The following is a 27,974-nucleotide window of genomic DNA, read 5'->3' on the forward strand; positions in this document are numbered from 1 at the left end:
CCACGGCGCCCGCAGCGCGCGGGGAGGCTGCTGCGTTAGCCCACTGCGCCATCTAGAGTCCGTCCGTGCTCATTGCAGGTTGGCCCTGGAAGGTCAGACACTGCCATCTAGGTGGTGCGTGGGGCAACGCGTAGCCTTCAAGAGGGGATCGAATTTAAAAACGCAAAGAAAAATCGAGCGTGCGGCTTATTAGTTTGCCTGCAAGGTGAATAATTTTAAGGCTAGAAATTCCAAGTGCCAATCGTGTAAACTTGAATAATGGCTAGCAAGCATCTGCCAGTCATTTTGGGGGTACCAGGGCTATGCCGAGGAGTCTCATCAGTCTTCACTTTCACGTGACACAGCCTCGTAGGGAAAAATCCGTGTAAGCATACACCCAGTTAAATTTGAACTTCTGGTCAACCGCGAACAACATTTTTTTGTGTAAGTATGTCCCATATATAGTTGAAATTTTTAAGCGGGCATCCTATTATCATTTTTATTAGCTAAATCTGACATCCCTATAGGGGAACAGATGATTGCAGTACAGGCCCAGGGGTGGTGCACAAAAGGTTTGAGGAACTTTGGGGTGCTGATTGGGATGGCTTCTCAGGGGAAAGTCACTTATGCAAATGGTTCACCAGACCAGCAGACGGTAGGCAGGTTCTCCCCGTAGGGCAGCATAAGAAAAGGCAAGAGGCTGGGGGTGTGGAGGGGAAAGCTCACAGCACAGCAGTTTTGTGCCCCTAGAGCACAGGGGCGAGGAGGGGACAGGCCCAACGGGAGCCTGCTGCAACACAGAGGGCCTCTACCGTGTTACCCAGGAGCTGGATTTCCTCCTGTATGCAAGGGGGAGTGAAAGAAAGGTTTCTCTTCTTCCTCCCTTTCTTCCCTTCCTTCCCTTCCTTTCCGATTTTCTTTTTAAGTAGTCTCTACACCCAGCATGAGGCCCAAACCCACAACTGCAAGATCAAGAGTCCCATGCTCCACCCACTGAGCCAGCCGGGCGCCCTGAAAGAAAGGTTTTGAGTAGGAGAGTCACATGGTCAAATTTGTTTTTAAGGAGGTAAATCTGGCACAGTATTGAGGATGAAACAGAGGGGTTAAGAAGCCCAGAAGAGGGGTTGGGGGAAGGCTGTCTAAGGTCAGTGAGAGCTAATAAGTAGTAGAACTTGGATGTGAACTGGGGTCTTCTGGCTCTAAGTCCAACCTGGCCAAGGGGCCTGCCCTTTCATTGGATTAGGATTCCCACCTGCAATCATTTTTAAGATCAGGAATGCCATACCACGTTGTGCATGCTGCTCTTCTCTGAAAGATGAGCTCCACCCACATTTGGAAATAGGGGAAAGAACCCCATCCTCGCCTTCTCTCCTCTCCTGCTTCTCATGTGGCATCCTTGGTGCCTGCCTCCAATTAACTCAACCCGCTTTCCCACGCAAACCGGACTAGCACGGCCAAGTGACAAAGAGAATTAGATCCCTCTGAGGTATTTGGTCTTGTTTTCCTTAGGCCACAGCGTCACTTTTTGATGCCCTGGGAACGAGGCGAGGGCACCTGCTTCTTTTCTAAAGACGCTGCTGCGAGCCCCCACGCAGATGGCAGGGCCAGGTGTTTTGTGGTTGCTAGGGGCTGCTTGTTCTTGGATATGGTTCACTAAAAGCTGGACGGGAGGGGGCCGCTGACAGTGCCTTAGCATAGGGCAGCCACTCAGAGAACAGAATGCACAGGTGTTGGTAGACCAGGCTCATGCAGGTTAGTGGAGGAAGCAGTGAAAATACACCTGCTCTCTCAGGCTGTGCCACAAAAATCACGGCACAATCTTGAGGCTGGAGCTTTGTAAAAAGATTGGGATACTTTTAAGATGAAGACATAAAAGGGGGCGCATGGGTGTCTCAGTGAAGCCTCCGAGTTGGGCTCAGGTCATGATGTCACGGTTTGCGGGTTCGAGCCCCACATTGGGCTCTGTGCTGTCAGCTCAGAGACTGCTTGGGATTCTCTTTCACCTTCTCTCCCTGCCCCTGCCTCACTTTTGCTTTCTCTTTCAAAACAAACGAACAAACTTAAAAAAAAAAAAAGAAAAGAAGAAGGAGAGGGGCACCTGGGTGGCTCAGTCGGTTAAGCATTTGACTCTTGGTTTCAGCTCAGGGCAAGATCTTGCGGTTTGTGAGTTCAAGCCCCATGTCGGGCTGGCTGCTGTCAGCACAGAGCCTGCTTCGGATCCTCTGTCTCCCTCTCTCTCTGCCCCTCCCCAACTTGTGCCCTCTCAAAAACTAGTGAGCATTAAAAAAAAAAAAAAAGATGAAGACATGTAGGAAAAAGATAAGAAGTGCAATAATTAGTAATAGAAAATGAGCATAAAAAGATGCAGTGACTACATGTATACAAAATGATAGTCGTGCTTCGCTATGGTAGTAAGAGTGTGATTTTAAAAGGAGTCCTTTTAATGTTTGTTTTTGACACAGAGACAGAGCATGAACGGGGGAGGGGCAGGGAGAGAGGGAGACACAGAATCCAAAGCAGGCTCCAGGCTCTGAGCTGTCAGCACAGAGCCCAACACGGGGCTCGAACTCACAGACCTGGAGATCATGACCTGAGCTGAAGTCGGACACTCCACCTACTGAGCCACCCAGGCGCCCCTTAAAATGAGTCCTTTTAAATGACCAACAAATGTTCATTGAACACCTGCCATGTGCATATCCTTCTGCACTGTTATGCCTGCAGTAGCAATCTGGCTGGAAAAATTACTGAATTATTAGCGATCGGGTTGCAGGCCCTGCTGGGAGAGGGCAGTGAACCAGAGGCGGTGGTGCAGAGGTCCCCAGCTTCCATTTTGGTTCTGAGGCCTGTGAATTTTCAGGGAAGAGAACCCAGTCAGGGAGCATAGCAATCTTGTGAGACTTAGAGGGTTTGTAGCAAGCATGATGGACTCTACAAGTCATGCAGCGGAGTGTAGGAAACGTCCATTTTCTTCATTTTCTTCAAATTAAAATTAAACACTTATTAAATTAAATTAATTGATTAAACTTTAATTAAAATTAGAATTAAAATTAAAGCAGGCTCTGAACCACCCCCCGCCCCCGCCCCGTCTCCTCGCCATCTGGAAAGAAATTTATTCCGAGCTATCATTGGTGCGTTCTTTGAGGCCTCCAATACCAGCGCAGACACCATCAGAGGCTGAGAAACAAGCCAGGAGGCCTCGCTGGTGCCCAGGAAAGAGGCCAGGCCCCTGGTCTTTGCTTTCCGAGCTCCCCGCCCACACACCCCGATGCTCCGGGTCTGCGCGGGCACTGGAGGTTTTGCAGGCGCACAGACGTCTGCAGGACGCTGGCTGATTGCAGAGCCCCAGCCCTGGGTCTGCTTCCAGAAAGCACCGTTGAACACCGAGTCCCTCTGGGCTTTGAGGCTGTCACTGCTATGGCCTGAGCTGCCATGTGGCCTTGCTCGTGGCCTCCTCAGAAGCCAAACAAAAGATGTACCCATCCTGCGGTGTTGCCTTGAGCATCAGGCGAGTCAGTGCGTACACAGCCCCCAGCACAATGAAGGGACCCCTGAGCCCTCACTGTTAGCGGTTACATTCCATCCCATTTCACCCATGCGAACGCGGACCCTCCCTCGCAGCGCACTTTCAGCGTGTTCCTGTAACCAACAGGGTCTCCCTCCCACAACTGCCACGAGAGGGGAGAAAGGAAGAAGGTGTGGGTTTGGACCTTTGCCTGTCTGGGCGGCTGATCGTCCCAGGGGAAGGGAATGTTCTAGTTGTGATGATGCTCCTGATAGCAGGATTTGGGGAATCTGGTGGGAAGGGCAAGTGGGCTGTGCTCTTAGCAGATGCAGGTCGTCACCATCAGAGATGAACATTTTGCCGGTGGAAAGAGCACTGGAGCCGGAGTCTTCCCCAGCTCTCCAGCCGGCTTCAGCTCTCAACTCTCTAAGTGCCATTTCCTCAGAGATGTCCTCTCTGCTCCCGGGTCTCAATTAGCTCCTCCCTGTCATTCTTTCTTGGACTCTCTTGTTCTTTGTTATTAGCCTTTACTCAGTTTTTAGTTATGGATACTTTGTGTGTGTGTTTGGCGACTTCTCTCCCAGTAGATTATATATAGCTCTAGAGGGCAGGGATTAAGTGTGTTTTATTGACCAAGTACAATCACTTAACTTCAAGTTTTTACTATGTCAAATGAGGAAGGTTAATACTGCTTTTGCCTACCTCACTGAGCTGTGAAATTAATAAAGATAATAATGTGCAACTTCCTTGTAAATCATAAAACATGATGCAAATATTAGCTCTGCTCAGCGCCATGTCCGTTTGAATGCACATCCCAAGCTTGTGCATCGGGCTCCTGGACAGATTGAGCATTTTGTTAGATGAGATAATAAAGGAAAGTGCTCAGTACAGGATGCACCCCACGGTAGCTCTTATTGTCGGAAGTCGAAGAGGACAGCCCCAACCTCTAAAAACGTCATATTCCCTTAGTCCACCTGTAGTAGGCTTGAAATAGTTAACTAGATGCATGCCCACGGTTGGGGACATGTAAACGTGTGACAGTGAGTAACCCCAAACCAATCAATTCTGTACACTTCAGTGGGGGAGGGGGCTCAAAGTTATCAGCCAAGATGTTCCTTTCCTCCCAAGACGCAAGGATAGTGAGTAGGATGCCTTCCCCTGCCCTGTGCAGAGAGATTACAGAGGGAGGGAAGACATTTCCAGAAAGATGGCAGCTGCTTTCAGAATTTCACAGAGAGCGAATGGGAGGAGCATGCACAGATAGGGGCAGTGTCACATTCGGAACCGTGGGTGCTGGGGCAGGAGGGATGGAGTTGACCAGTACGCTGGTCCTCAGCCGGGGCTCCTTTGCTTTGGATGGACCAGCTAGGAGATGAGAAAAAATCCATTCCGATGGCCAGTGTGGGACATGAATCACTGAGGCTGGGAACTCAAAGATCAAACAGTCTTAAGCCAGAAAGATAGAAGAAATAGATTGGATTGGACCAAAACAGACACATTTTCCTTCACTAGGTCTTTCTCAGGTTTAATCCTGTTTCTTAGGGAGGAAAGCTAAGGAATTGACATCACAACCACACTGGGTATTCCTTGCTGTTTGGTGCGATTATAATTATGGTTTAATTGACTACTTAGTAATCTGTGTGGAGTTTGTTTGCACCTTATGGAGTTCCTGGCTCTCTGAAGCCCCCAGATTCCCTGTTGTTGGCAGAGGGCCCAGATTTTACCCAGCTCCTTGGCACTAGGCTTTACTTACTGTGTCTTTGTTTTTCTTAATGTTTTTGATTTTGGAGAGGGGGAGGGGGGGAGAGGGGGAGAGGGGGAGAGGGGGAGAGGGGGAGGGGGGGAGAGGGGGAGAGGGGGAGAGGGGGAGAGGGGGAGAGGGGGAGAGGGGGAGAGGGGGAGAGGGGGAGAGGGGGAGAGGGGGAGGAGTAGAAAGAGAGGGAGACACAGAATCTGAAGTGGGCTCCAGGTTCTGAGCTGTCAGCACAGAGCCTGACAAGGGGCTCAAACCCACGAACCATGAGATCGCGACCTGAGCTGAAGTCTGATGTTCAACCAACTGAGCCACTCAGCCACCCCAACAGTCTTTGTATAGCTGTGACTGCTTGAACGAAACAAAGGTGAGCAGAACACCTAGCAGAGGTCAGGTAACAGAAAAGATAGGATGTGTAAAGGGTCAAAGAGAACAGAGATAGGCCTTGGGATGGGGGCAGGATGGTGGGCCAGACATGGGGTCCACGAGAGGACAAAGCCCCAATGCAGAGGCACATCAAGATGAATAAGCCAAGACCAAGGCTGAGAAGGTGGGATGAACAAAGGTCACACACAACTGAACACAGGAGGAGATGGGCTGGTGGCCGCACACACCACAGAGGTGAGATTTAGGAGGAGGAGGGGCACAGACCTGTCATAAAAATTTTTTTCTTCAATCTTAATTTGTTCAGTGATTGCTAGCAGCGTAATTGTTTTATCTTAGCCCAAAAAGATTGGGGTTAACTTCATCTGTCATGGGGCCATGGCCCCAGAGAGGGCCTTCTCTCAGGCCGGATACTCTAGGTGCCCCCCCATGTTCCATCTCCAGTTTTTCCAGTCCTGAGCCAACTGGTGTGAGGAACGCACCCGGATGAAGTGTAGGGCACCGTGGGGGCGTCTGAAGGAAAATCAGGAGCCGTTGGGGGTGGGGGGTTTCAGGGAAGGCCTTTGGCACCCCGTTTTCGTTGTGAAGGGAGAACTCCAGAACAGGCTGTGGTTGGGGCTGGGGGAGCAGAGACCAGGCCAGCGCTCTGTGCTCCAGGGCCTGGGAGAGAAAGGGCCTGGGGCAGGGCAAGCCTAGGATGGAGAGGCTGAGAGTGACGAAGGTGAATGTGTCCAGCTGTACCATTTAGCCCAAGGGGAGACTCTGATCTCTGGGAACTGGTGGAACAGCTACTCAAAGAAAAGTTACCACCTGACCTACCCTTCTTAGTCCCGGAGGAGAGCGCTCACACCCTCCTGACACTCCACGCCCACCCTCCCTCGCGAAGGTAAATAGGAGGAGAGTCTGCGAAAGAAAACAGGGTATTAAAGCAGCTCCGTGAGAGCTAAAGCCCAGCTGAGAGTGTGAGCACGAGGTCGGTGTCCCGCTGAGGAGACAGAGGGCAGCTTTGTGTGGGGCCCCAGCCGCCTCCTATCTCCCTGCTGCTGGTTCCTGGGGAACATGCGGGGGCTCCTGCTTACCACACTCCTGGGCGCTGCTCTGGCACAGGTAAGCTCCCCCCTCCTCACCACTTCCCCTCAGGAGTTTCAGATTTCTCCAGGTCAGAAATTAAAAAGGAAGAAGATGGGGGCGGGGGGGGGGGTAAATACCTTGTGGGAATACTTCATGCCAAACGGGGAGCCATTTTCCTCTCCAAATAAAAGTTGTGTTTAGTTTAGAAGCTTCAGGAAAGAAGTGGAAAACATTTCTTCCTTTCAGGTAATGGCACCGAATCCACTTTCGATAGGTTTGAACAGCTCCCAGACTTGAATAGTGTATATTTTTTAGGGCGGGGGGGCGGGGTACGACACACACCGCGTGGTCCGGAGGCGGCCGCCGGGGTGAAGGAGCCCCTTCATCTGGGCTCCAGGCTGGGGCTCAACTTTCCGTGGCTGTGTGCGAAAGGTGCAGAGAGCCACTGGAAAAAATGATTCTGACGACTTCCTTCAGCCAAGCCTGTCCTTGTTTGAAAGGAGCACTTGGGCTAAACATTTATATTTTTAAAACGTTCTGTTACTTTGTCTCTTCTCAACTCATGCGTTTCTCCCTTTTCGTGAAAAGGAAGTGGTCCGTGAAGACTTGGGAATAGTTTCAAGCAACAGACCAAAGGGAAATTTAATTTGAGAGGAGCAAGTCGTTGCCTTGGGATTTTTTAATAAGAAGATGAAAACAGGGTGACTTGTGTATGTGGATTTATTTACATGGAGGAGGTTACTGCTTGCCCAGAGGACAGAGCTTTCGAAACCTTCCAGTGGTTGGGGAAACATGGACGTGTCTGGGAGTTAGTAGCCGAGTAGGGCGCTCAATTGTGTTTTAGGAAGCAGGAGATTGAAATTTGTTATATAGGATATGGAGAGATTTCAGACTGTAGAATAATCCTAACAAGAATGCCACTGGTGTGGTTTGTCTCCACTGCTATATGGAGGGGCACATTTCTCCAGGGGAGGGGAGACGGAGCTGTCTCCCGCTCCACCCTTCTTGAGAAAAGGCCCATTGTTGTTGTTGTGGATTGAACAGCACATATTCCGACAGAGAGGTGTCCAAGATAAAAAAACAAAAACAAACACAAAGAGGTTAAGACACGGCAACAAGAAAGTATTATTTTGCTTAATTTTGTCATTATGAACTTTTGAGGAATAATACCTACTCCTTGTTGAATGTCTGCTACGTGCTGAGCACCATGCTAGGTACTCTAGTCATTATCTTAATCCTCAAAATAACCTTACGACGTGGATTATTATTATTATTAATCCCATTTTACAGAGGAGGATTGAGGCTTAAAGATCAAGTAAATGATAGTCACCTGAGATCACAGAGCTGTACCAAATCTCAGCGCTGGTGTAAAAACCCTTTGTTTCTGGTGCAACAGAAGAGCCTATTTTGGTGTCCCAAAAGAGTTCTGTTCCATTTCTTGTCTGTCGCACCGAGTCTTGAAAGATGGTTTCACTGAAGATAGAATACCAGGTGGACAGTTGTTTCTTTTTGTTTTTCCTTTCATCATTGGGTCTTATTCTCCACCTCCCCCCACCTTCCTTTTTTTTTTTTTTTTTTAAGGCTTTCCCCCCCCCCCCCCCCCAGAGAAGCTTTAAGGTCACAGCAAGTTTGAAAGGAAGGTAAAGAGATTTCCTGTCTACCACTTGCATGGCCTCCCTGCTTATTAACATCCTCCACTAGAATGGTACCTTTGTTACAACTGATGAACCTACATTGATAGATCAGTATTACCTAAAGCCCATAGTTTACCTTGGGGTTCACGTTTGGTAGTGCCCATCCCAGGAGTTTGGACAAATGTACGATGACATGTATCCGGCATCACAGGATCATGGAATATTTTTGCTGCCTTAAAAATCCTGTGCTCCACCCCATCCCCCAATCCCTGGCAGCTAGTGATCTTTTTAGGGTCTCCGTAGTTTTGCCCTTTTCCAGAATATCCTATAGTTGGAATCATACAGTAAGTAGACTTTTCAGATTGGCTTCTTTCACTTAATAATATGGGTGTCTTTTCATGGGTTGATAGCTCATTTCTTTTTAGTACTGAATAATCCATTGTCTGGATCACAGTTTATCCAAGGCACCTACTGAAGAGTATCTTGGTCTCCTTTTGATGGGAAGTCAGATCTCTCTCTTGTTGTTATTCTCTTGTATGTAATGTAATGCTTCTCTTTTCCGGGTACACTTTCAAGATTTTCTCTTTATCCTTGGTTTTCAACAGTTACCTTGTGGCCTCAGAGATTGTATAGAAATGCTTCAAGACGGGAAAGAGAAACAGGTGTCCCCAGGTGGGCGGTGTGGAGAGTAGGCATTTCCTTGAAAGGAAGCAACATGAGGAAAAGCATGGAGGAGGAAAGGGACCTGGTGAGGCTCGTAAGCAGTAAGGTGGAGGAGGAGAGTGCATTGAAAGCGAAGGCTGGAGAGGAAGGCATGAACCCCGCATAGGCTTCAGATAGCATGCTCAGAATTTTGCACTCTATGCTGTAGCAGTAGGGAACCACTGGTGCCCTGTACAAGGAGGGGTAGTAGAATCAGACAGGTTTTCTTTTTTTTTTAATTTTTTTTTTAACGTTTATTTATTTTTGAGACAGAGAGAGACAGAGCATGAACAGGGGAGGGTCAGAGAGAGAGGGAGACACAGAATCTGAAACAAGCTCCAGGCTCTGAGTTGTCAACACAGAGCCCGACGCGGGGCTCGAACTCACTGACCGCGAGATCATGACCTGAGCCGAAGTCGGCTGCTTAACCGACTGAGCCACCCAGGCGCCCCCAGACAGGTTTTCTAAACAGATCCCTCCAGCAGAAATATGGCAGATTCATTTGAGGAGTCATTATTGAGGGAGGAAGACCAGTTAGGAAGTTATTGCAATAGTACTCAGTAGCCAAGGGGGTAGAGTGGCCACTTGTAGGAATAGGAGGACAATTCGCATTAGGCACTGAACGGCTATGGGAAGTGTGGGAGACGACGACCAGGAGGATTCCCGGCATCCTGACTCCAAACGTTGGAGAAGCTATCCAGAAGGGGGAGGGGGGAGGGCAGGGACGATGAGTTTGGGAAATGAATTTTTCCCATGGGACATTCTAGTGGCACTGTCTCGTAGGTAGTCAGCTGTATGGCTGTAGAGCTTGGTGGAGAACTCCTGGATGGAAATTTAGTTTCGAAGCCTGCACAGGGTGGAAATGGAAGGCAAGGGGGTAGAGGAGATTGCCAAGAGACTGTGTAGAGTGAGAAAAGACAGTAAGGTCACAGAACACCAATTAGTCTAAGTGTAAGTCAGATTTGGGGTAATAGGAGTCTGCAGAGGAGAGTGAGAAAGTATATTGAGAGGTAGCGGTAGACCTGGGAGGGTCTGGCGTCATGAAAGCCAGAGGAGAGGAGAGGATTAAGAGTCAAACAGGGGGCACCTAGGTGGTTCAGTTGGTTAAGCATCCTTCCAACTTTCGATTTCGGTTCAGGTCACGATCTCCCAGTTCGTGGGATCGAGCTCCACATCTGGCTCTACACTGACTGCCCTCATGCTCTCTCTCTCCAAAATAAATTAAGCATAAAGAAAAAAAAAAAAGTCAAACGCCTTAAAGAGGGGGCAAGAGGAAAACAGAGAGATTCCATGAACATGAGCCCAGCTGGGAGGCCAGTGAATCTGGCAGGAAGGCCCCGGCAACCATGGCTGAACCAAGGCAAAATTGAGAAGAAGACACTGTTTCTACTCCCTTCTCCACTTTTGTATTTCCAGTCCCCACCACCACCTCCTCCAGAATCCCAGCACAGCTTATCCTCAAAATCTATCCTCACGTGGTCTCTTCAGCTTGAATTGTAGCTGAGAGGGTTGCTCTGGGGAATTCATGTTACCAGTGATAAGCAAAAGGGCTGAGGTTGTAAGGGTGGAATTTCAAACTCATACTCTTTTTTTTTTTTAATTTTTTTTAACGTTTTTATTTTTGAGAGAGAGAGCGTGAACAGGGGAGGGGCAGAGAGAGAGGGAGACACAGAATCTGAAACAGGCTCCAGGCTCTGAGCAGTCAGCACAGAGCCCGACGCGGGGCTCGAACTCACGGACCGTGAGATCATGACCTGAGCCGAAGTCGGACGCTTAACCGACCAAGCCACCCAGGCGCCCCAAACTCATACTCTTAAATGTAGGATGTTTTGGCTTGGAAAGAGGTTTAGATTTCTGGATCAGTGCAAGTGCCTTCAGGCTATCAAATAAATTGAGGGTTAATTATAGAAATTACTTGCCAGGCACTGTGCTAGGTTCCAGTATTAATTACACCACAAATGAACCACAAGTCCCTGAGGTTGGGTAGCTTTAAGCGTGTGGAAAAGACAGGCACTTACACAAATGGTTTCAATACAAGGGCATGTAAAAGAGGGGGGTGGGGAGAGATCGTAAGAAGTTTTCTGGAAAAGGCCATAGCTAAACAGAGCTGGATGAAGAGGGAGGGCCAGTGAAGAAGGTTAGAGCCGGATGGAACAGCATCAGCTATTCAGGGAACGGCCGACACTTGAACTTGCCAGAACCTAATGGATGCTAGGAATGCGGGAGATTGAGGAGGGCCCTGAATGCTGTGCTTAGGAGCTTGGACTTTCCCAAGTCAGTCACTTTCGGGTGTGAGGGATGAAGGAGAGGAGCAGGTGAGGTCCATTTTCAGCTTCGTGGCTTGGGGAGCTCAGTGGTTGCCCCCACCATTCACTAAAAAGGGAACTACTGGGTGAGGAGCAGTCTGTTGTGGGGAAGGAGAAAGGGAGATCCTCGTGGGACATCAAAGTGGATATACCCAGGGGCAATTAATGAGTTGTAAGCTTAGGGGGAGAGGCCTTGGCTGGAGAGGAGAGACAGATGAAGATTAGGGGGTTTGTTTAGTATCAAAGCTGGCTTGTGGCGGGACCCGGATGAGGGAAGGAGCGAAGGTAAGGGTTGAGAGCTCAGGCTCTGAAATCTGCCTGTCTAGCTTAAATCCCTCTTCTACTGCTTGATGTAGGACTTAGGACAGGTTAAACAATCTGAGCTTCAGTGGCCTCATTTATAAAATGGGGTGTATGGTTTCCTCCTGCTCCTGTAACCCGTTACCACCGATTTAGCGGCTTAAAACAACACAAATTTATTATTTTACACTTCTGGACATCTGTAGTGTGAAAATGGGTATTTAGAGGGCTAAAATCAAGTGTCGGCAGGGCTCTTCCTTCTGGAGGGTCTAGGAGAGAGTTTGTTCTTTGCCTTTGGCAGCTTTTTAAAAAAGTTTACTTACTACTTTTTAAATAATTTAAGTAAATTTAAATAAATTACTTTTTAAATAATTACTTTTTAAAAAATAATTACTTATTTTGAGAGAGAGAAAGGGAGAGAGGGCAGGAGACAGAGACAGAATCCCAAGCAGGCCCCGAGCCATCAGTACAGAGTCCCTTACAGGGCTCAAATCCACGAGCTTTTGAGGTCATGACCTGAGCTGAAGTCAGACACTTAACCAACTGAGCCACCCAGGTGCCCCTGCTTTCTGCAGCTTTTTTCCGTTTTAATGTTTTTATTTATTTTTGAGAGAGAGAGAGAGAGAGAGAGAGAGCAAATGGGCGGGAGAGGGGCAGAAAGAGGAAGACAGAGGGTCTGAAGCAAGCTCCAGGTTCTGAGCTGTCAGCACAGAGCCCGTCGCAAAGGCTTGAGCTCACGAGCTGTGAGATCATGACCTGAGCTGAATGTCGGATGCTCCACCAACCGAGCCACCCGGGCGCCCCTGCTTTCTGCAGCTTTTAAAGGCTCCTGCGCTCGTGGCTCATGACCGCCTTTCAGCTGTGACATCACACCTGCCTCTGCTTCCATCCCATCTTCTCTGACATTCCTGCCTCTTTCCCATTAAAGGATACTTGTGGTTACACTGGGCCCACCTGGTTAATCCAGGATACTCTCATTTCAACAACTTTACCTGCATCTGCAAAATCCCCTTTGCTGTGTAAGGTAGTATATTAACAGGTTCTGGGGATTAGAACACAGGCATCTTTGAAGGAACACTTATTATGCCTACCACATGTGGCTAACAACTGCTCCATACTCTTCTAATGAAGGCTAAATGATATTAGGTAAGGCGCTTGGCACAGAGGAGGTACCATGTTCTTTCATTCCATACACTTTATTACAGGGAATAAGACTGCAAAAAAGCTTGCCCTTTCAAGAAGCTCACATTCTTGGTGCGTGACTCAGAAGATAAACGAGTAGAATATACAGGAATAAGACAGGTGGTAAGAAGGTCTGTGGGCTAAAAGGCTGGGGCAGGGTCTGTTTTACAAAGGGTGGACAAGAAGGGCCTCACTGATAAATTTGAGCATGGACCTAAGCAACTGAAGGAGTGAGCCACGAAGATACCTGTGGGAGGAACATGCGTGGAGTATTCAAAGAATGGGGAGGCCAGGTGGACATGATGTTGCAGGGCCTTCGAGGGTCATTTGGCTTTTACACTGAAACGTGAAGCCGTGAGGAAGCCACCTCTTATGAGCAAGGAGTGACATGAATTAAAGTATGATTGTAAAAAGATACACATATTTAATGTATACCATTTGATGAGCTCCAGGATAAGTATATACTCATTAAACCAAAACCACTACCCAAGCCCTAAACATATCCATCACCTCCCAGAGATTTCTCCTGCCCCTTCTATTATTGTTTGTGTGTGTGTGCGGTAAGAACATTTAACATAGGATCTACTCTCTTAGCAAATTTTAAGTATATGTATAATGCGGTAACTGTTAGCTATAGGCACTGTAGCTTATTTCATTTTAACCATTGTGCTGAGTGAAGAATCTAGAAGCCGAAGGGGGAAGCAAGGAGATCCTTTAGGAGACCATTACAATCATCTAAAGTGAGAAATAATGGTAGCTTGGTGATGGGGGGGGTGCTATCTAATCATTTCTGATTAGAGTTGGGTACATTTTAAAGGCATAACCAACAGGATTTACTGGTAGGATTGGATAGAAAATGGGAGAGAAGAGTCAAGAATGACCCGACCCCAAGGTATTCTGGAAAAGCGAAATTGGCCTGTGTTCAGCAGGGATGTGCACGGAAGGGTATCTTGGAAGGGAAATTGGGAGTTTGTTCTGGTCACACTGAGCTCGCTGTGCCTGTCGGATATCCAAGTGGAGACCCGGCAGTTCGCATCTGAGTTCCGAAGACAGGGCTGGTGGGAGACAGGCGATAGAGAGAGGGAGGAGCCTTCAGAGGTGTTCACCGCAGGGGGCTCCAATTAGAGACTTCGAGAGTGAGAAGGAGCAGCGAGGAGGGAGGAGGAAGAAGAACGAGTGATGTGTGGGTAGCCGAGTGAAGAAAGGTTTACGGAAAGAGGGATGGTGACAGTTCCCGATGGATATTGCGACGCTCCCCGCTGTAATCTCCCAATTCAGGGGAAGTCTTCGGTTTCTAGAAATCTCTGAAATGAGTTTGAGGCATGCTTTCTAACGGCACCTGTGTCATCCAATGAAGTTCTGCTGCGGGGAGCAGGGCGGCCGGCCGTCAGACACGCCGCCTGAAGGGAGGCCTGGAGAAGCGTCGGAGGTGCACCAGCGTAAACAGTTCTGTCACTGGCCCTGTCAATGCCCTCGCCAGAAGCCCAGCTGCCCTCCTGGAGTGAGCCTGCTGAGGGACGGCTGCGGATGCTGTAAAGTCTGTGCCAGACAAGCAGGGGACACGTGCAACGAGGCCGACCTCTGCGACCCGCACAAAGGGCTGTACTGTGACTACTCGGCAGACGGGCCTAGGTACGAGACCGGAGTGTGTGCGTGTAAGTGTCTTCTTCGGGACCTGCTGGAAGAGGTTGAGCCCAGACAGCATTCCCCCCTCCCTGTAATTGTTGATTGGAATAATCAGCTTAGTTTGGCTAAGTTTGAGGTGGGTTTGGTTTTCACACACCGGTGGGACTGGCTTTGTCATATTGGACACCATGTGTTCAGAAACCTGTTCTTGTTAATTGCACTGACGTGATCATGTAGTGATTCTCAGGTAATTGCCTTTAGTGATAAAAATAGGAGAAATTAGGTAAATAGAGCCTGACTTCTTAAAGTGCCACGAAATGACAGCTTTTGTCACTGTGGTCAAAAGCTCAGTCTGAATTCACCCTTTTCTGCAACTTAAAAATAATCTTGCTTAAAATGTAAGGATGTATATCCTGCTTTAATCTTAGCCTTTCCAAATGATCATCAAGTTACTGTACTTTTAAATGGAAGCAGACTTGTAAAAAGGAAGGTAGGGGGACCCCAAATCACAACCTGACCCTCAGATTTATGGATTTTAACTCTGGAGACTGATGGAGACCATCTAAACCTACGCCTTGACAATAACTCAGGATCCTGATTTAGCTAGGATTAAAAACTAAGATTTCTAGGGCACCTGGGGGGCTCGGTTGGTTAAGCATCCGACTTCAGCTCAGGTCATGATCTCATGGTCCGTGGGTTCGAGTCTCACATCAGTCTCTGTGCTGACAGCTCAGAACATGGAGCCTGCTTTGGATTCTGTGTTTCTCTTTCTCTCTGCCCTTCTCCCACTCATGCTCTGTCTCTTGAAAATGAATAAGCATTAAAAAATTAAAAAAAAAACAAACTAAGATTTCTAAGGGAAGAGAGATACCCATGTTAGCTTCACATTTTAGTCAGTCTACAGAAAAGACTGTGTGGGCAGGCAAATTACTATCGGGTTTTGTTGCAAGCCTGGAATAAGAGCACATCTTTGGAGTATGACTGAGTGTGTAGAGCCATTCAAGTTTGATGGCCTGATGCCCCTAAACTATATTGGTTAAGAATACAGGCACTGGGTTCAAATTCTGGACTTTATATGCTGAGCGACCTTGAGGTCACGTTGCTTAACCTCTCTGTGCCTCAGTTACGTCATATATACTTCCTCCTACAGAAGTGCTAGGAGGAACACATGAAATAATGACACAAAACCCAAAGCACCTAGCAGAATATCTGGCAGGCAGTAGACTCTTAGACATGTTAGCTATTATTTGTGGAAATTCGACAGGTCAACAGACCTATCAGACTCTGGCATCAGGATCCTCCTTTCTCCCAAATGGTGCTGGGCAAATTATTTCATTACCCTAAAAAGCACTTAGCGAACCGCCACTAATGAGCCAGGCACTGTGCCCAAAGAAAACAAGAAAAGATAGAGGCCCTGCCCTCACAGAGTCAAACCTTACTGTGTCAGACAGAGCTTTCCACAAGTGATTTCACATAGAATGTGATGAGTATTTTAGCAGAGCATAGCCATGAGGGTGGGGGTGGAGATGACCTCAAATGGGTCACAAACTATGGCCCAGGGGCCAAATCTGGCCCAGAGCCTGTTTTTGTAAGTAACATTTTATTGGAACACAGCCACACTATTCAGTTCCGTAGTCTGTGGCTGCTTTATGATAGCAGAGCCCAGTAGTTGTGACAAAAACCAATGGTCTATAAATGCTAAGATATTTACAGGACATTTGCCGATCCATGATACAGAACAATGATTTTTAAACTTTGCTCTGAGGACCCCTTTAGTCTCAGAAATGAATGAATATCCAAAGAGCTTTCATTTATGTGAGTTATCTCTATTGGTATTTAGATGGATTAGAAACTTAAAAATATTACTGATCCATTTAAAAATAGAAACCCCATTGCAACTTGATAGGAATAATATATTTATGAAAATCTTTTATTTTCTAAAACAAAGAAAAAATTAGTGAGAAGAATGGAGCTGTTTTATATTTGTGTACCTCTCTAATGTCCAGCTGAACAGAAGATAGCTAGATTTCCCCATCTGCTTCTGTTTTCAATCTATTGCTATATGTTATTTTTGTTGAAATATATGAAGGAAATCCAGTCTTACATAGGTAGGTCATTGGAAAAGACAGGACTACTTTAACAGGATTTTCAGATAATTGTGAATATTCTTTTTGATATTAAAACTTGAGAAGTGGTACTTTTTTTTTTTATTTAAAAAATTTTTTTTAATGTTTACTTATTTCTGAGACAGAGAGAGACAGAGCATGAGCAGGGGAGGGGCAGAGAGAGAGAGAGACGGAGACACAGAATCCGAAGCAGGCTCCAGGCTCTGAGCTGTCAGCACAGAGCCCGACGCGGGGCTCGAACCCACAAACCGTGAGACCATGACCTGAACCGAAGTCGGTTGCTCAACTGACTGAGCCGCCCAGGCGCCCCTAGAAGTGGTACTTTTTTGAAAATTAGCTGTATCATGGAATCTGAAACCCTATCAATGAACTTGGCAGAGTCTGTGACATCAAAATGCATTAGTCTATCCAAGACCTAGTTGGAATGGGTCTTTTACTCGTGTATAATTTTGTAATACCAGGCATTGGTTATTTGGAAAATACTAGTTTGGGAAAAGGTGATGTAGATGTTCCAAATATTGATACACTTTATACAAGATTAAAAAAAAAATCACATTAACCAATACCAATCTAATCATAAAAGTCTGCATATTGGGTAGCTATAGAGATCTTGGTGGTGGATATAGATTTTCCAAACTTCTAATTTTTGCTTGAAAGCCTGAATTCTGTCATTGGCCAGAAAAGTGTTTTCCTTGAAGTGACACGCTCACCGTTGATTTTCAAGAAAATGTCTGCCAAATACCTGAGTAATCATGGTTTATCTGTCAGTCATCTCTTTAGGTGAAATCCTCACTAAAAAAATGGTTTCGTTCAGCCCCAAACTCAAACAATAGAGTAGGTGCTTCTCAAGACAATACAATATCTACAGAAATGCTCTAACACTTCCTACTTTGTCACACAGGATATTAAAATGAAATATATTTGGTGATTAAGATTTAGTAAAATTGGTAATTTCTACTGTTATTAGGACATTATTGAGTAAAACTAGATTTTTTTTTTTTTCGAAAGCACATTTATGTACAAGCGCATTGGCAGGGAAAAACACAGTACTAGCCCGTAAGGTTTGATTCACGCTAAGTCTCCAGCAGCAGTTTCAGCCACCATTGCTCTTACACCCTCAGTGCAAATACCAACACGGTGAAAAAATTCAGGCACATCTCAGTGTTCTGAAAGAGTTTTGACCTTGCGGATTCTCTGAAAGGGCCTCAGGTACCGCCAAGAGGCGCGAGGGGTCACACTTTTTTTTTTTTTTTTTAATTTTTTTTTCAACGTTTTTTATTTATTTTTGGGACAGAGAGAAACAGAGCATGAACGGGGGAGGGGCAGAGAGAGAGGGAGACACAGAATCGGAAACAGGCTCCAGGCTCCGAGCCATCAGCCCAGAGCCTGACGCGGGGCTCGAACTCACGGACCGCGAGATCGTGACCTGGCTGAAGTCGGACGCTTAACCGACTGCGCCACCCAGGCGCCCCGGGGTCACACTTTTGAGAACCGTTGATCCAGGTCAAGAATACCTCTCAGAGGAGTGAAAGTTTCCTCCAATTCTCTTAACAACAAAATTAGTTACTGTGCAGTACTGTAGTTAAACAAATTATGATTTCTTCAGCCATTCATGTATCCTCATTTCCTACAAACACATCCTTGCCTATTGTTGGACATCTGGGAAACCTCAGTCTTCCCAGCCACCAATCCATCTCTCAGAGTTACAATCAGTGTCTCAGTGCGATGCTCCTACTGATCCTGGATAGGGCCTGTACTTGGTCTTGATTCTGAAAGTGACTGACTGGAGCAGATCTCCTACAATATAATGAAAATGTCTCATTTCCACCTTTTACACATGTTCTGAGAAAGTCCCAGATGGGGCCTAAGAAGCTGAGAACACTACTTCATAAAGGAGATAGCTATTACCCCTGTGATTCATAATGGGAGGTCTGGATTATCAGTTATGGCTTCTTTGGTGATTCTGCTCTTCTCTCTTTTCAGATCTTATAGCTGTGGGATGTGAGTTCAACAGGGTACATTATCATAACGGCCAAGTCTTTCAACCCAATCCCCTGTTCAGCTGTCTCTGTGTGAGTGGGGCCATTGGATGCACACCTCTGTTCATACCAAAGCCGGCTGACGGTCACTGCTCTGGGGCTAAAGGTAGAAAGAAGTCTGATCAATCAAACTGTGGCCTGGGACCGTTCCAACAACAGCTTTCAACAAGCTACAAAACAATGCCAGGTGCTTAAAGGCATATTTAGTTCTCATGTATGGCTTCCTGTGATCTTTCCTGTTTCTTTTATGTACCACAGGTACTCAGTAAGTACTTATGGCTTAGTGGTCAGTCTGAGAGTTAGGTTGGGTGTGCTATCTTACTCAGTCTCTGCCTCAGATAGGTAGTTTCTAAGTATCCCTAAAGGAAACTTTATAATGTTTTAGATTTTTCCAGTAAAAGATTCCAGTTTTTAAAAGCTCTGCTCAGGTCAGAAAAACTCTTCTATGCCTCTGGCTCATTCTACTCAACCTCTTCTAAGGAAAACTGACTAAATATTGTTCACATGCACCCTGAGAGAAACTTTTACTTGTATTGTTATATTATGAGCAAGACGTGTGACCCATCCAGTTCCAAAAATTTTCAAAGGCAACTCCTGTGTATGACAAAAGCAGAAATGGAAGCCTGCTTATTAAAAACATTTGAGAATATGTTTTGAATTTATAAATATTGTTTCTAAACATAGGAAACTGCTGACATACGATTATTCTTTCATTCGGTCTGAAAATGCAGCTTTACAGTTACCAACCTCTCTCTAAATAAACACACATACAGGTATTTTAAAGTAGGGTCCCCAGCTATGTATGTAGTCAGAAACCCGTAATGAGACTTTTTCTCACTCATCGTGAGCACTTGGCCATTTACAGTTAGTGTCCGTATATTCATAAATACTGTATACTGGTCTGCTTTAAGTTAACATCTTGTTTAAATGCCAGGGCATTTTGGGGACAGGAGTTTCAAAAACACCCACAAATGAAGCACAGATGAGGAAGGACTCAAAAGGGTCAGTATTCATGCCTGGTTATTATTCACAGCTCTGTGTTTTTACCCAGAAATCAAGAATGCCTTTTTATTGAAATCTGGAGCTTAGTAAATGAAAGGTGCCATGGAAATACAGGAGGAATATTTATATATGCTAAAAACTTCTAAATTCAGTTACATTATGTGGATATTTAACAAAAGCAACTATAATCAAGCAATGAATTTTAGATATTTAAAAAACTAACTCTATGAAAGGAACATTCTCAGAGACTTCCATCATGCCAATTAATTTGAAAATAATTGAACAGGTTGTAGTGAATTTGCATTTGCCATACTTGGTTATTTAGCTAACAGCACGACGCCACTAATGCTCTAAAACCTCTAAAATTATAAGCCAAGCTGTTCTTTTTTGCAAAATGTCCGGGAACAGCTGATTTTCTGAACTGGATCTGAGGGGCTCCGTCTAAGTTCTTGGGCCTCACGCATGAACCTCGCCGGTGAGAAAATGCCCTAGGGCAGCAAGTTTCCACTAGAGCATCCTTTTGGATCAAGTTCAGTCGGTCTCATTTGCGGAAGGAGAGTAGTTGCAGAGGATCATTGGAACCTGGCTGGAGGGGGTCTTACATGGTCAGTCTCAGTGGCTCGTGCTTTGCTACAAAAAGTGAGAAATTCTGCCACTGTGCTCTCTGGTAGTTGAGACCACAGGTCTAGATATGTTAGTGTATGTTCAGTCTAACGTCTCTCCTCTGCTTACCTGTGAAACTGTGGTTAGGGGCCCAAAGAGAAGTTTGGGTTTTAAAAGCAAACAGTGACCAATATACACGTTAAGGTGTATTTGGGCATACTTTACTCCAGATGGCCTACGGTTGGATTCTAGCTTTTGCTCGCTCACGATGAAGCATATGCAGTGACATAATGCCCCCATGCTTTTCTCACTGCTCACCAAATACTAAACTCTTACTTTAAAAGCTCTTCTAGTCTTCTTGCTTCTTAATGTTAACTTCCTGAACTGCAGCTCTTGGCTTAACTTTTTAAGGGGGTTATTGGTAATGTGATAATCTAACCTACCTTTATTTATTGCAGATGCGTGCCAGGCTTTTAATCTGCTTCCTGCATTGAGGTCTTTAAACTGTTGTCTACCTTCCAGGTATCTTCATGTTTCTGCTTCCTCTCCCTCAGTTCCTTGTGCAATTGCAACATCCTACCGTTAATAACACTGAAAGCAGTAAAGTATCATTTATTTGAAGACGGCACACACTTCAAAGTGACTGATATTTCCTATCAAGAAGGTAGTTGTGGGGAGGGGGGGCATCTTTTCAGAGTTTAAAATTTCCATTTTGAAGTAGCATAGCCAGAATTTTGCTATATTCAACTGCAGACTCAAATCACAACCTTATTCCAAGTATCCGTTTTAGGATGCATATTAACCTTAAGGAAATGCTTTGAGACAACTAAAATGTAGTGTTTAAAATGAACCAATGGCCTGACTCATTCATGAGCAGAACAAGAAGCTCCCAGTGGATTTATAAGATGGAGGAATTATTATGCACTCATTATATTCTCATTATTCACCCCCCCCCCCTTCCCCTCCCTTCTGCTAAGCATCAATCAGTGGAGGGGCTCCATCTGTCCAGCAAATTACCCACCCGCCCATAGATCTGTCTTTTCCTTTGCCATTTCTTTCTATAAGTGATTTGAAATGGCTGGCCAATGGAAAGAATACCATGGGCCTGATACCACAGGGAATGTAGCTTAATTAAGCTGAATGAACAGAATAGATTACACACTCACTATGACTTAGTATATGGTTATTTTGATTAGTTCAATGTAATGTAGAGAATTTTCTAAAAGACCAGATTAAAACAAGTAGAGGAAAAATAACTGGCCTTAATAGTTTATTCTCAAACATAACTTTTGTATTTTAGATTTTAGCATGCCATGAAAGTTAACATTAAGACATCATTCTGACTAATACCTTGAATTTCTTAATCCTACTAATGTCTATTTCATTTTTGAAAATAATATCTAGCAAGAGGCAAGTAGTTTAGTACTAAGAGAATGAGCTACTAAGCAGAAGCAAATGGATACATTTACTCAGATTTTCAAAGATAAATTATCTTTATTCTTCATTTGGCTAAAAGGTAATTTGAGGACACCTGGGTGGCTCAGTCGGTTGGGCGTCCAACTTCAGCTCAGGTCATGATCTCACAGTTTGTGAGTTCAAGCCCCGCATCGGGCTCTGTGCTAACAGCTCAGAACCTGGAGCCTGCTTCGGATTCTGTATCTCCCTCTCTCTCTGACCCTCCCGGCTCACATTCTCTTTCTCTATCGAAAATAAATAAACATTAAAAAAAAAAAAAAAAGGTAATTTGAAAGTAGGAGAGAGAGAGCATGATGAATTAGACTGCAAGTTTATTTTATTCTGAGTTACACTGCATAAAAGGAAAAGTTCTGATCTATTTACTATTAGCTTAAAAATAATTATTAAAAGTTGTCTATCTGTGTGAGTACATAATTATGTATACACATGTACTTTTCCCCCTTTATTTTAGCTTATAGGAATCTCCCACTTATTTGGAAAAGAAAATGTCTTGTGCAAGCAACAAAGTGGACCCCTTGCTCCAGAACCTGTGGCATGGGAATATCTGATAGGGTGACCAATGAAAATAGCAACTGTGAAATGAGAAAAGAGAAAAGACTGTGTTATATTCAACCCTGTGACAGTAACATATCGAAGAGAATAAAGGTAAAATTTAATCAGATTTAGTTTCATTGTAATTCAATATTAAGAGACTCCTGAAAAGTACGTTTTATAGAGGGATAGACAGTATGCGATTCTTGTAAAAAGAAAATCACCTCATTGTAACTCTTAAAGTCAAACTATTTGGGAGGAAAGGAAGTATTAATCTAATTGCATTTCATGGGGGGAAATCTTACCAAGCAAGGAGGTAGTGTTAGCCTGCTGATTCTAGGTACTCTAGTAGCTTAACAGTGTGGGTCTTGATCAGCCTGATTTGTTGTGGTACCCCCACTATGCATGCTTTTAAAAAGCAAATCCTTTTCAGAGTCTAACTTTTAAAAAATATGTTAATTTTATGTAGCGGAATCAAAGCAGTGGGTAAAAGATTTTGGTTGCTGTATCATAATTATAAGAACTGACATTATGAACATCAGAGTTCTGATCTTGGTTATAGATCACCAACTTGGAGGGAGAAACCACCATTTCCAAAATGCTCTGTGCTTATTAGATAGTAAACTTGCCAAAGGACTATGATAAAATATTTACCCCGGAATTGTTTGGTGTAACTAGAGCTGGTCCTACTTCTAGAACAAGGCAAGATGACGGTCTCAAGAGTAAGTTTTGGAAATGCTACAAAATCTTTCTCATCCCCAAGTTATTCCCTACCATATTAAGAAGTTGACAACTCAGTTTTAAAGGGATTAAGGTATTTATTCATCCACTCAAAACTGAGTTTTGTTAGGGAATTTGCTAAGCCTGAGGTAAATAAACATCTAATAAGACGTGGCCCTTGATATTAAATAAGACAAATTTTCATTGTGGAAATTGTGGAAATGAAGGGTGGAGAGCAACAAAAACAGGGAGTGGGTCCTATGATGGAGCAAGAACAGGGAGGACAGACCTCTGGGTGGGGGGGGGTGGGGGGTGGAATTCAAAGGTAGAAAAGAGAGTGCTGATTCACTAAGAAATATTAATGCCCTGGAAATAATTATACCTGTGTTTGTGCTGTAAAAATGTTCTGTATATAGTATCACTTTTCTAATGACTTCTTAATGTTATGTACCTTTTCAGATCCCTAAAGGAAAAACGTGCCAACCCACTTTCCAACTTCTCAAAGCTGAAAAATTCATCTTTTCTGGATGCTCAAGCACTCAGAGTTACAAACCCACTTTCTGTGGAGTATGCTTGGATAAGAGATGCTGTGTCCCTAACAAGTCTAAAATGATTACCATTCAATTTGATTGCCCAAATGAAGGGTCATTTAAATGGAAGATGCTGTGGATTACATCTTGTGTATGTCAAAGAAACTGCAGAGATCCAGGAGATGTATTTTCTGAGCTCAAGATCCTATAAAACCAACTTTATATGGGAAAAGTTAAGTTTAGGTAATCATGTAGGTTACCATCATAAAATTAGAATGGTTTTAAAGGGTGGCAAATCTACCTTATTGATTTAAAACAGTAAGAATGCCTACTTATTCTCAAATGACTGTATTTAAGGCAATAGAAGCTTTTAAAAAGGCTTGTTAAAAAAATTTATGTAAAACTTAAAAACCTTAAAAGTGAACTCTTTAAAATGTATAATTATGAAATACACAGATACTTGGTTCCATCTACATATTCCATACATAATGGAAAATTATACAATTTACAAGAAAACATTTCATTCTATAAATTAATCTGGAATACTTTGTTGAAGATGTGTAAAAAGTTTAAAACTCTTAAAACTAGCTTTTAAAACTTTGTGTACTTTGACAATGTAGCCTAGGATCCCATCAGATGATAATCATTACATGGTGAGCAAGATTCTAAGTTGATTCTTAAAAAGGAATAAGATTAAACTGTAAATATATTTATAGCTTCCATTGCCCTATCCTGAATATGAGTTTATTAAGGTTTCTTTTGGAAGGAGAAAGTAGAACTTCGTTGGCCATTGTTGACAACTGTAATCTAAAAGTTTATATACCAAATAATGTAAAAAATTAAATTTCCAAGATAAAGATAAAAAGCAGTATCCTTACTTTGAAAAGGAAAGAAACTTAAGAATGTAACACTAAAGAAAAGCACACAATGGATTATTCTGGCTTGAAAATAAATTGTCCCTAAAAATTACTTCCTTAAATGACAAATCTATGTATGGACTTAAAATATAAGTTATTTTATTTAAAGATAAATTAATGTTAAAACCTAGAGCTGGAGATTATAGTAACGAGAACACTTTCACTAGACTATTACAACCATTTCTGCAAAGTTCGGAAGAAGGTATCAGGCTAAGTAACATTCTGTTTGCTTATATAAATGGTGACAAGCAAAACCAATAATAATACTGTTTAAAAATATGGACATTTATTATTATAAAATCAACTGGTTTAATAAAAAGCATTATATTTAAAGATAATTTAATACAAATACATGTTAAAATAAACGTAAAAATTCTTTTCAGTGCAAACAAGTGGTTACCCAAACAAGAAACAAAACCTCCCTAATAGCTGTAATAACACCTATCCCTGAAAAGTTAGTGGGTATTACACAGAAATATTTATATTGTGTTCTTCTATTACTCCTCGTACTCACTTTTAAAGAATCAGGAGAATTCAACCAAATAAATTATAAATTTATTTAACAGCTCTAGTTATACCAAACAATTCCAGGGCAAATTCCAGGGCTGAAAAAATAAATTATAAATAAATATATGAAAATCTGTGTAAGATTTTTATTGAAGACATGATTACCATTGTATGAATGCCTGAATATGAAACTCTAAATAAAGTAAAATGTTGAACTCTGTTTTCTCAATTTCAGAAAAGGGGAACTTTCTGAAGATAAATGTTTGAGGTCAAAGGTACTAGGACTTTCAGTAATGTCACACACTGGTATCGCCCACGAATTGTGATGAAAGGAAAACCACTCTTTTTTTTAAGGCAAAAATGCTTTCTAATATGAAAAGTGCAAACTAGACTTTCTGAATCACAAAAGTTCTGAAAACAGAAAAAGTGACCAAAAAATGTGAAATTCAGAATAGTAAAAGTACTTTTGGGGTTCTGTTTTACACAGCTACGCTTAGTCTAGGTAAATCTTCCACAGGCATGCTTCGTGTGGCGTCCAGTTGGTTATATTCCTCTATGAGCGCGGATAAAGATGACACAGCTTCCATGAAACAGCTTTCCTCCATCCCTTCAATTTGTAGATAGTGATGAAGATGAGCCTACAAACAAAGGATAATGTTGACCATTTTCAGGAAACTTGATACAAATGTAACTATCCTAAGACATATTCTTTTTTTATTTATGTTTATTTTTGAGAGAGAGAGAGAGAGAGAGAGAGCATGAGCAGGGAGGGGCAGAGAGAGAGGGAGACACAGAATCCAAAGCAGGCTCCAGGCTCTGAGCTGTCAGCACTGAGCCCAATGTGGGGCTCAAACCCATGAACTGTGAGATCATGACCTGAGCCAAAGTCGGACACTTAACTGACTGGGCCACCCAGGTGCCCCGAAACACAGATATACTTTATTAAAATAACAGTTCACTCAATTTTACGAGAGAAATGAGAACTCAAATCCTATAAACTCAGGAGATTTCTCATTTAGGTAGTCTGAGTACAACGAATACAGTAGTCAGGAGTGCCCCTGATTTGTAACAGTATAACTCACAAGAATACATCTTAAATAGCCCAAATAAAAACACATAGTTACAAAAGTGTACTGATAATTACCTTTTTCTTGTAGAGCCTCATGAATCTCTCTCTGAGTTCCATGAAGGTAGGCTTCACGCATGTGTTATTTGCTAGAGCTAATAATGAATGGGAATGCCCCACGGGAGGTACTGAACACAGGCTGGTTTTCCAGCCTTCTTGATTCCAGGAGATAAACTGTAGAGAAGGTTTTAATCTGAGATACAAAAACTCAAAGGTGAGAATGAAGGTAATGAAAACATCTGCCATATATGGCAATGGACATTACTAATGGTAATTACCATTCTAATTGCTTAATATATAAGGTAAAGTTATCTACTTTTTACTATTAACAGTATCATGGTACAGTCTGACAGTGAACTAAGGGACATTTAGTTAGGAGGACATAAAATCTGGGGAAGAAAAGAAATGAAAATATTGTAATTTTCTTTACTTTGTAATTCAATCGAGTAGTTTTCCTAAAAAACAGACGGTCAAAAAATAGTAAAACATAAACTTAGAAGCAGCGAAGTGGTGGTGGTGGTAATAAAACAACAATAGTTAAATTTTCTGAACATTTTCAGAAAATAAGACATCTTAGAGCACCTGGGTGGCTCAGTCAGTTAAGCGTCCAACTTTGGCTGAGGTCATGATCTCGCAATTTGTGAGTTGGAGCCCCGCATTGGGCTCTGCTGACAGCTCAGAGCCTGGAGCCTACTTCGCATTCTGTGTCTAGCCCTCTCTCTGCCCCTCCCCTGCTTGCGTGTGCGCGCGCGCTCTCTCAAAAATAAATAAACATTCAAAAAAATTGAAAATAAAAAAAGAAAATAAAACATCTCCTGTATCATTCACTATTCACAAATAACAATTTTGTACTATTATTCTTGTTTTACATTTGAAAAAAGTAAGGCCAAGAGGGGCTAAGTAGTTTGCTCGAGGTCACGCTTTAGTTAAATGGCAAATGCTAGAATTGGAAGACAGGCCATCTGAACTACCATGCTACATTGTCACAAGTGGTACACATAAATTATCAGGAAAATATAAAATCAAACCTTTCAATATTTCTGCGAAGATCTGAAACCTGTACATTTCCTCTAACCATAAGGGCACAGGCGAGGTAGAGGCTATGTTTGGGGTCAGCCCGAATTAGCTGGTGATCTTTACTAAAGGCATCTGAAAACATCTGATCCAACCTAGAACAATGAAAGAATCACTGTTTATACTAAATATTACTTCTATGTTTATACATACAAAATGCAGGGATCATCATCTACAGGTAAATACATACACAAATACGTTCTAAATTTCAGTTATCGTTTTCTGAAAGCAATCTTGATGAAAAATACGAAAAAAGAGGACATCTTTTATCCTTCATTTAAAGAGAGGAAGAAAAAGGTGCTAACAAGTTTATACCTAACAATTCACAGCATCCTAGGCCCTTCCTTAATATAGCCCCAGTCTGGTTCTCAAATCTCACTTGCCTCAATACAAATATGATTAGGTTCCTTAGATAACTCTAGCCAAGATTCTGTATGCGGAAACTGCAGAATGTCTGGGGGGTGCTGCAAAAATCGCACTGTGCTACCTACTCATTCAGCAGTTATTTACCAAATGCTTATTATGTGCCAGGCACTATTTAACATGCAAGAGACCCAGCAGTGAACAACAACAAAAACTTCCTACTCTAATAGAGCTTACATTCTGTCTTGGTTATGTGACAGCAAGAACAGAAGACTCCTTTAAGGAATGGTGAGCGCTACGGGGGATTCATAAATCTTTTGCTACTGTGTTCAAAATTTTGGTGTGTTATGTACTTCTGGGCATTTTTATGGAGTTAAGGAAACCCAGAAAAGGTTAAGAACCACCATACAGAAAACGAGCACACTTACTCGTGATTTATTTTCTGACACAAAATATAAGAACTAGTAAGGAGCTTTTTGTAAGTTTGGGATACTTATCTTTATTTACATTAGAAATACGGG

At 43.5% G+C, this 27,974-nt stretch overlaps 2 protein-coding genes across 8 annotated transcripts in view; one reads left to right on the plus strand and one right to left on the minus strand.

Moving 5' to 3' along the window:
• CCN6 (cellular communication network factor 6) lies at positions 1–25,168 on the plus strand. 5 transcript variants are annotated; one of them, XM_042939634.1, is made up of 6 exons: positions 1–423; positions 12,837–12,944; positions 14,092–14,468; positions 18,549–18,791; positions 22,137–22,330; positions 23,396–25,026. In XM_042939634.1, exons 3-6 carry the CDS (start codon positions 14,165–14,167, stop codon positions 23,675–23,677), a joined length of 1,023 nt encoding a protein of 340 aa, XP_042795568.1. In that variant the 5' UTR covers positions 1–423; positions 12,837–12,944; positions 14,092–14,164; the 3' UTR covers positions 23,678–25,026. The 5 variants fall into 5 exon arrangements, with proteins under 5 accessions (XP_042795568.1, XP_042795569.1, XP_042795570.1 ...); XM_042939633.1 differs by lacking the exons at positions 1–423; positions 12,837–12,944 and adding exons at positions 6,322–6,725; positions 25,126–25,168 and having other exon boundaries at positions 14,171–14,468; positions 23,396–23,709; XM_042939635.1 differs by lacking the exon at positions 12,837–12,944.
• The window catches only part of TUBE1 (tubulin epsilon 1), a 16,641-nt gene continuing 13,723 nt past the window's right edge, over positions 25,057–27,974 (minus strand). The window contains exons 10-12 of one of the 3 annotated variants that reach the window (XM_042939630.1): positions 27,045–27,185; positions 26,035–26,209; positions 25,057–25,528 (exon numbers count right to left, since the gene is read on the minus strand). In XM_042939630.1, coding sequence (XP_042795564.1) covers positions 25,370–25,528; positions 26,035–26,209; positions 27,045–27,185 — 475 coding nt within the window. In that variant the 3' untranslated portion in view covers positions 25,057–25,369. The remainder of the gene's footprint in view (positions 25,529–26,034; positions 26,210–27,044; positions 27,186–27,974) is intronic. The other 2 variants (XR_006202779.1, XM_042939631.1) reach the window with 2 other exon arrangements.

The sequence above is a fragment of the Panthera leo genome, chromosome B2, assembly GCF_018350215.1.
Source record: "Panthera leo isolate Ple1 chromosome B2, P.leo_Ple1_pat1.1, whole genome shotgun sequence".
Classification (NCBI taxonomy): domain Eukaryota; kingdom Metazoa; phylum Chordata; class Mammalia; order Carnivora; family Felidae; genus Panthera; species Panthera leo.

What these genes read in the sequence shown, in the direction of transcription:
- CCN6 (XM_042939633.1), top strand. Translation starts at nt 6,678, where the DNA reads ATGCGGGGGCTCCTGCTTACCACACTCCTGGGCGCTGCTCTGGCACAG. An exon ending in TGGGCGCTGCTCTGGCACAG is followed by an intron (nt 6,726 to 14,170) that starts GTAAGCTCCCCC and finishes CATCCAATGAAG; the next exon opens with TTCTGCTGCGGGGAGCAGGG. An exon ending in ACATATCGAAGAGAATAAAG is followed by an intron (nt 22,331 to 23,395) that starts GTAAAATTTAAT and finishes GTACCTTTTCAG; the next exon opens with ATCCCTAAAGGAAAAACGTG.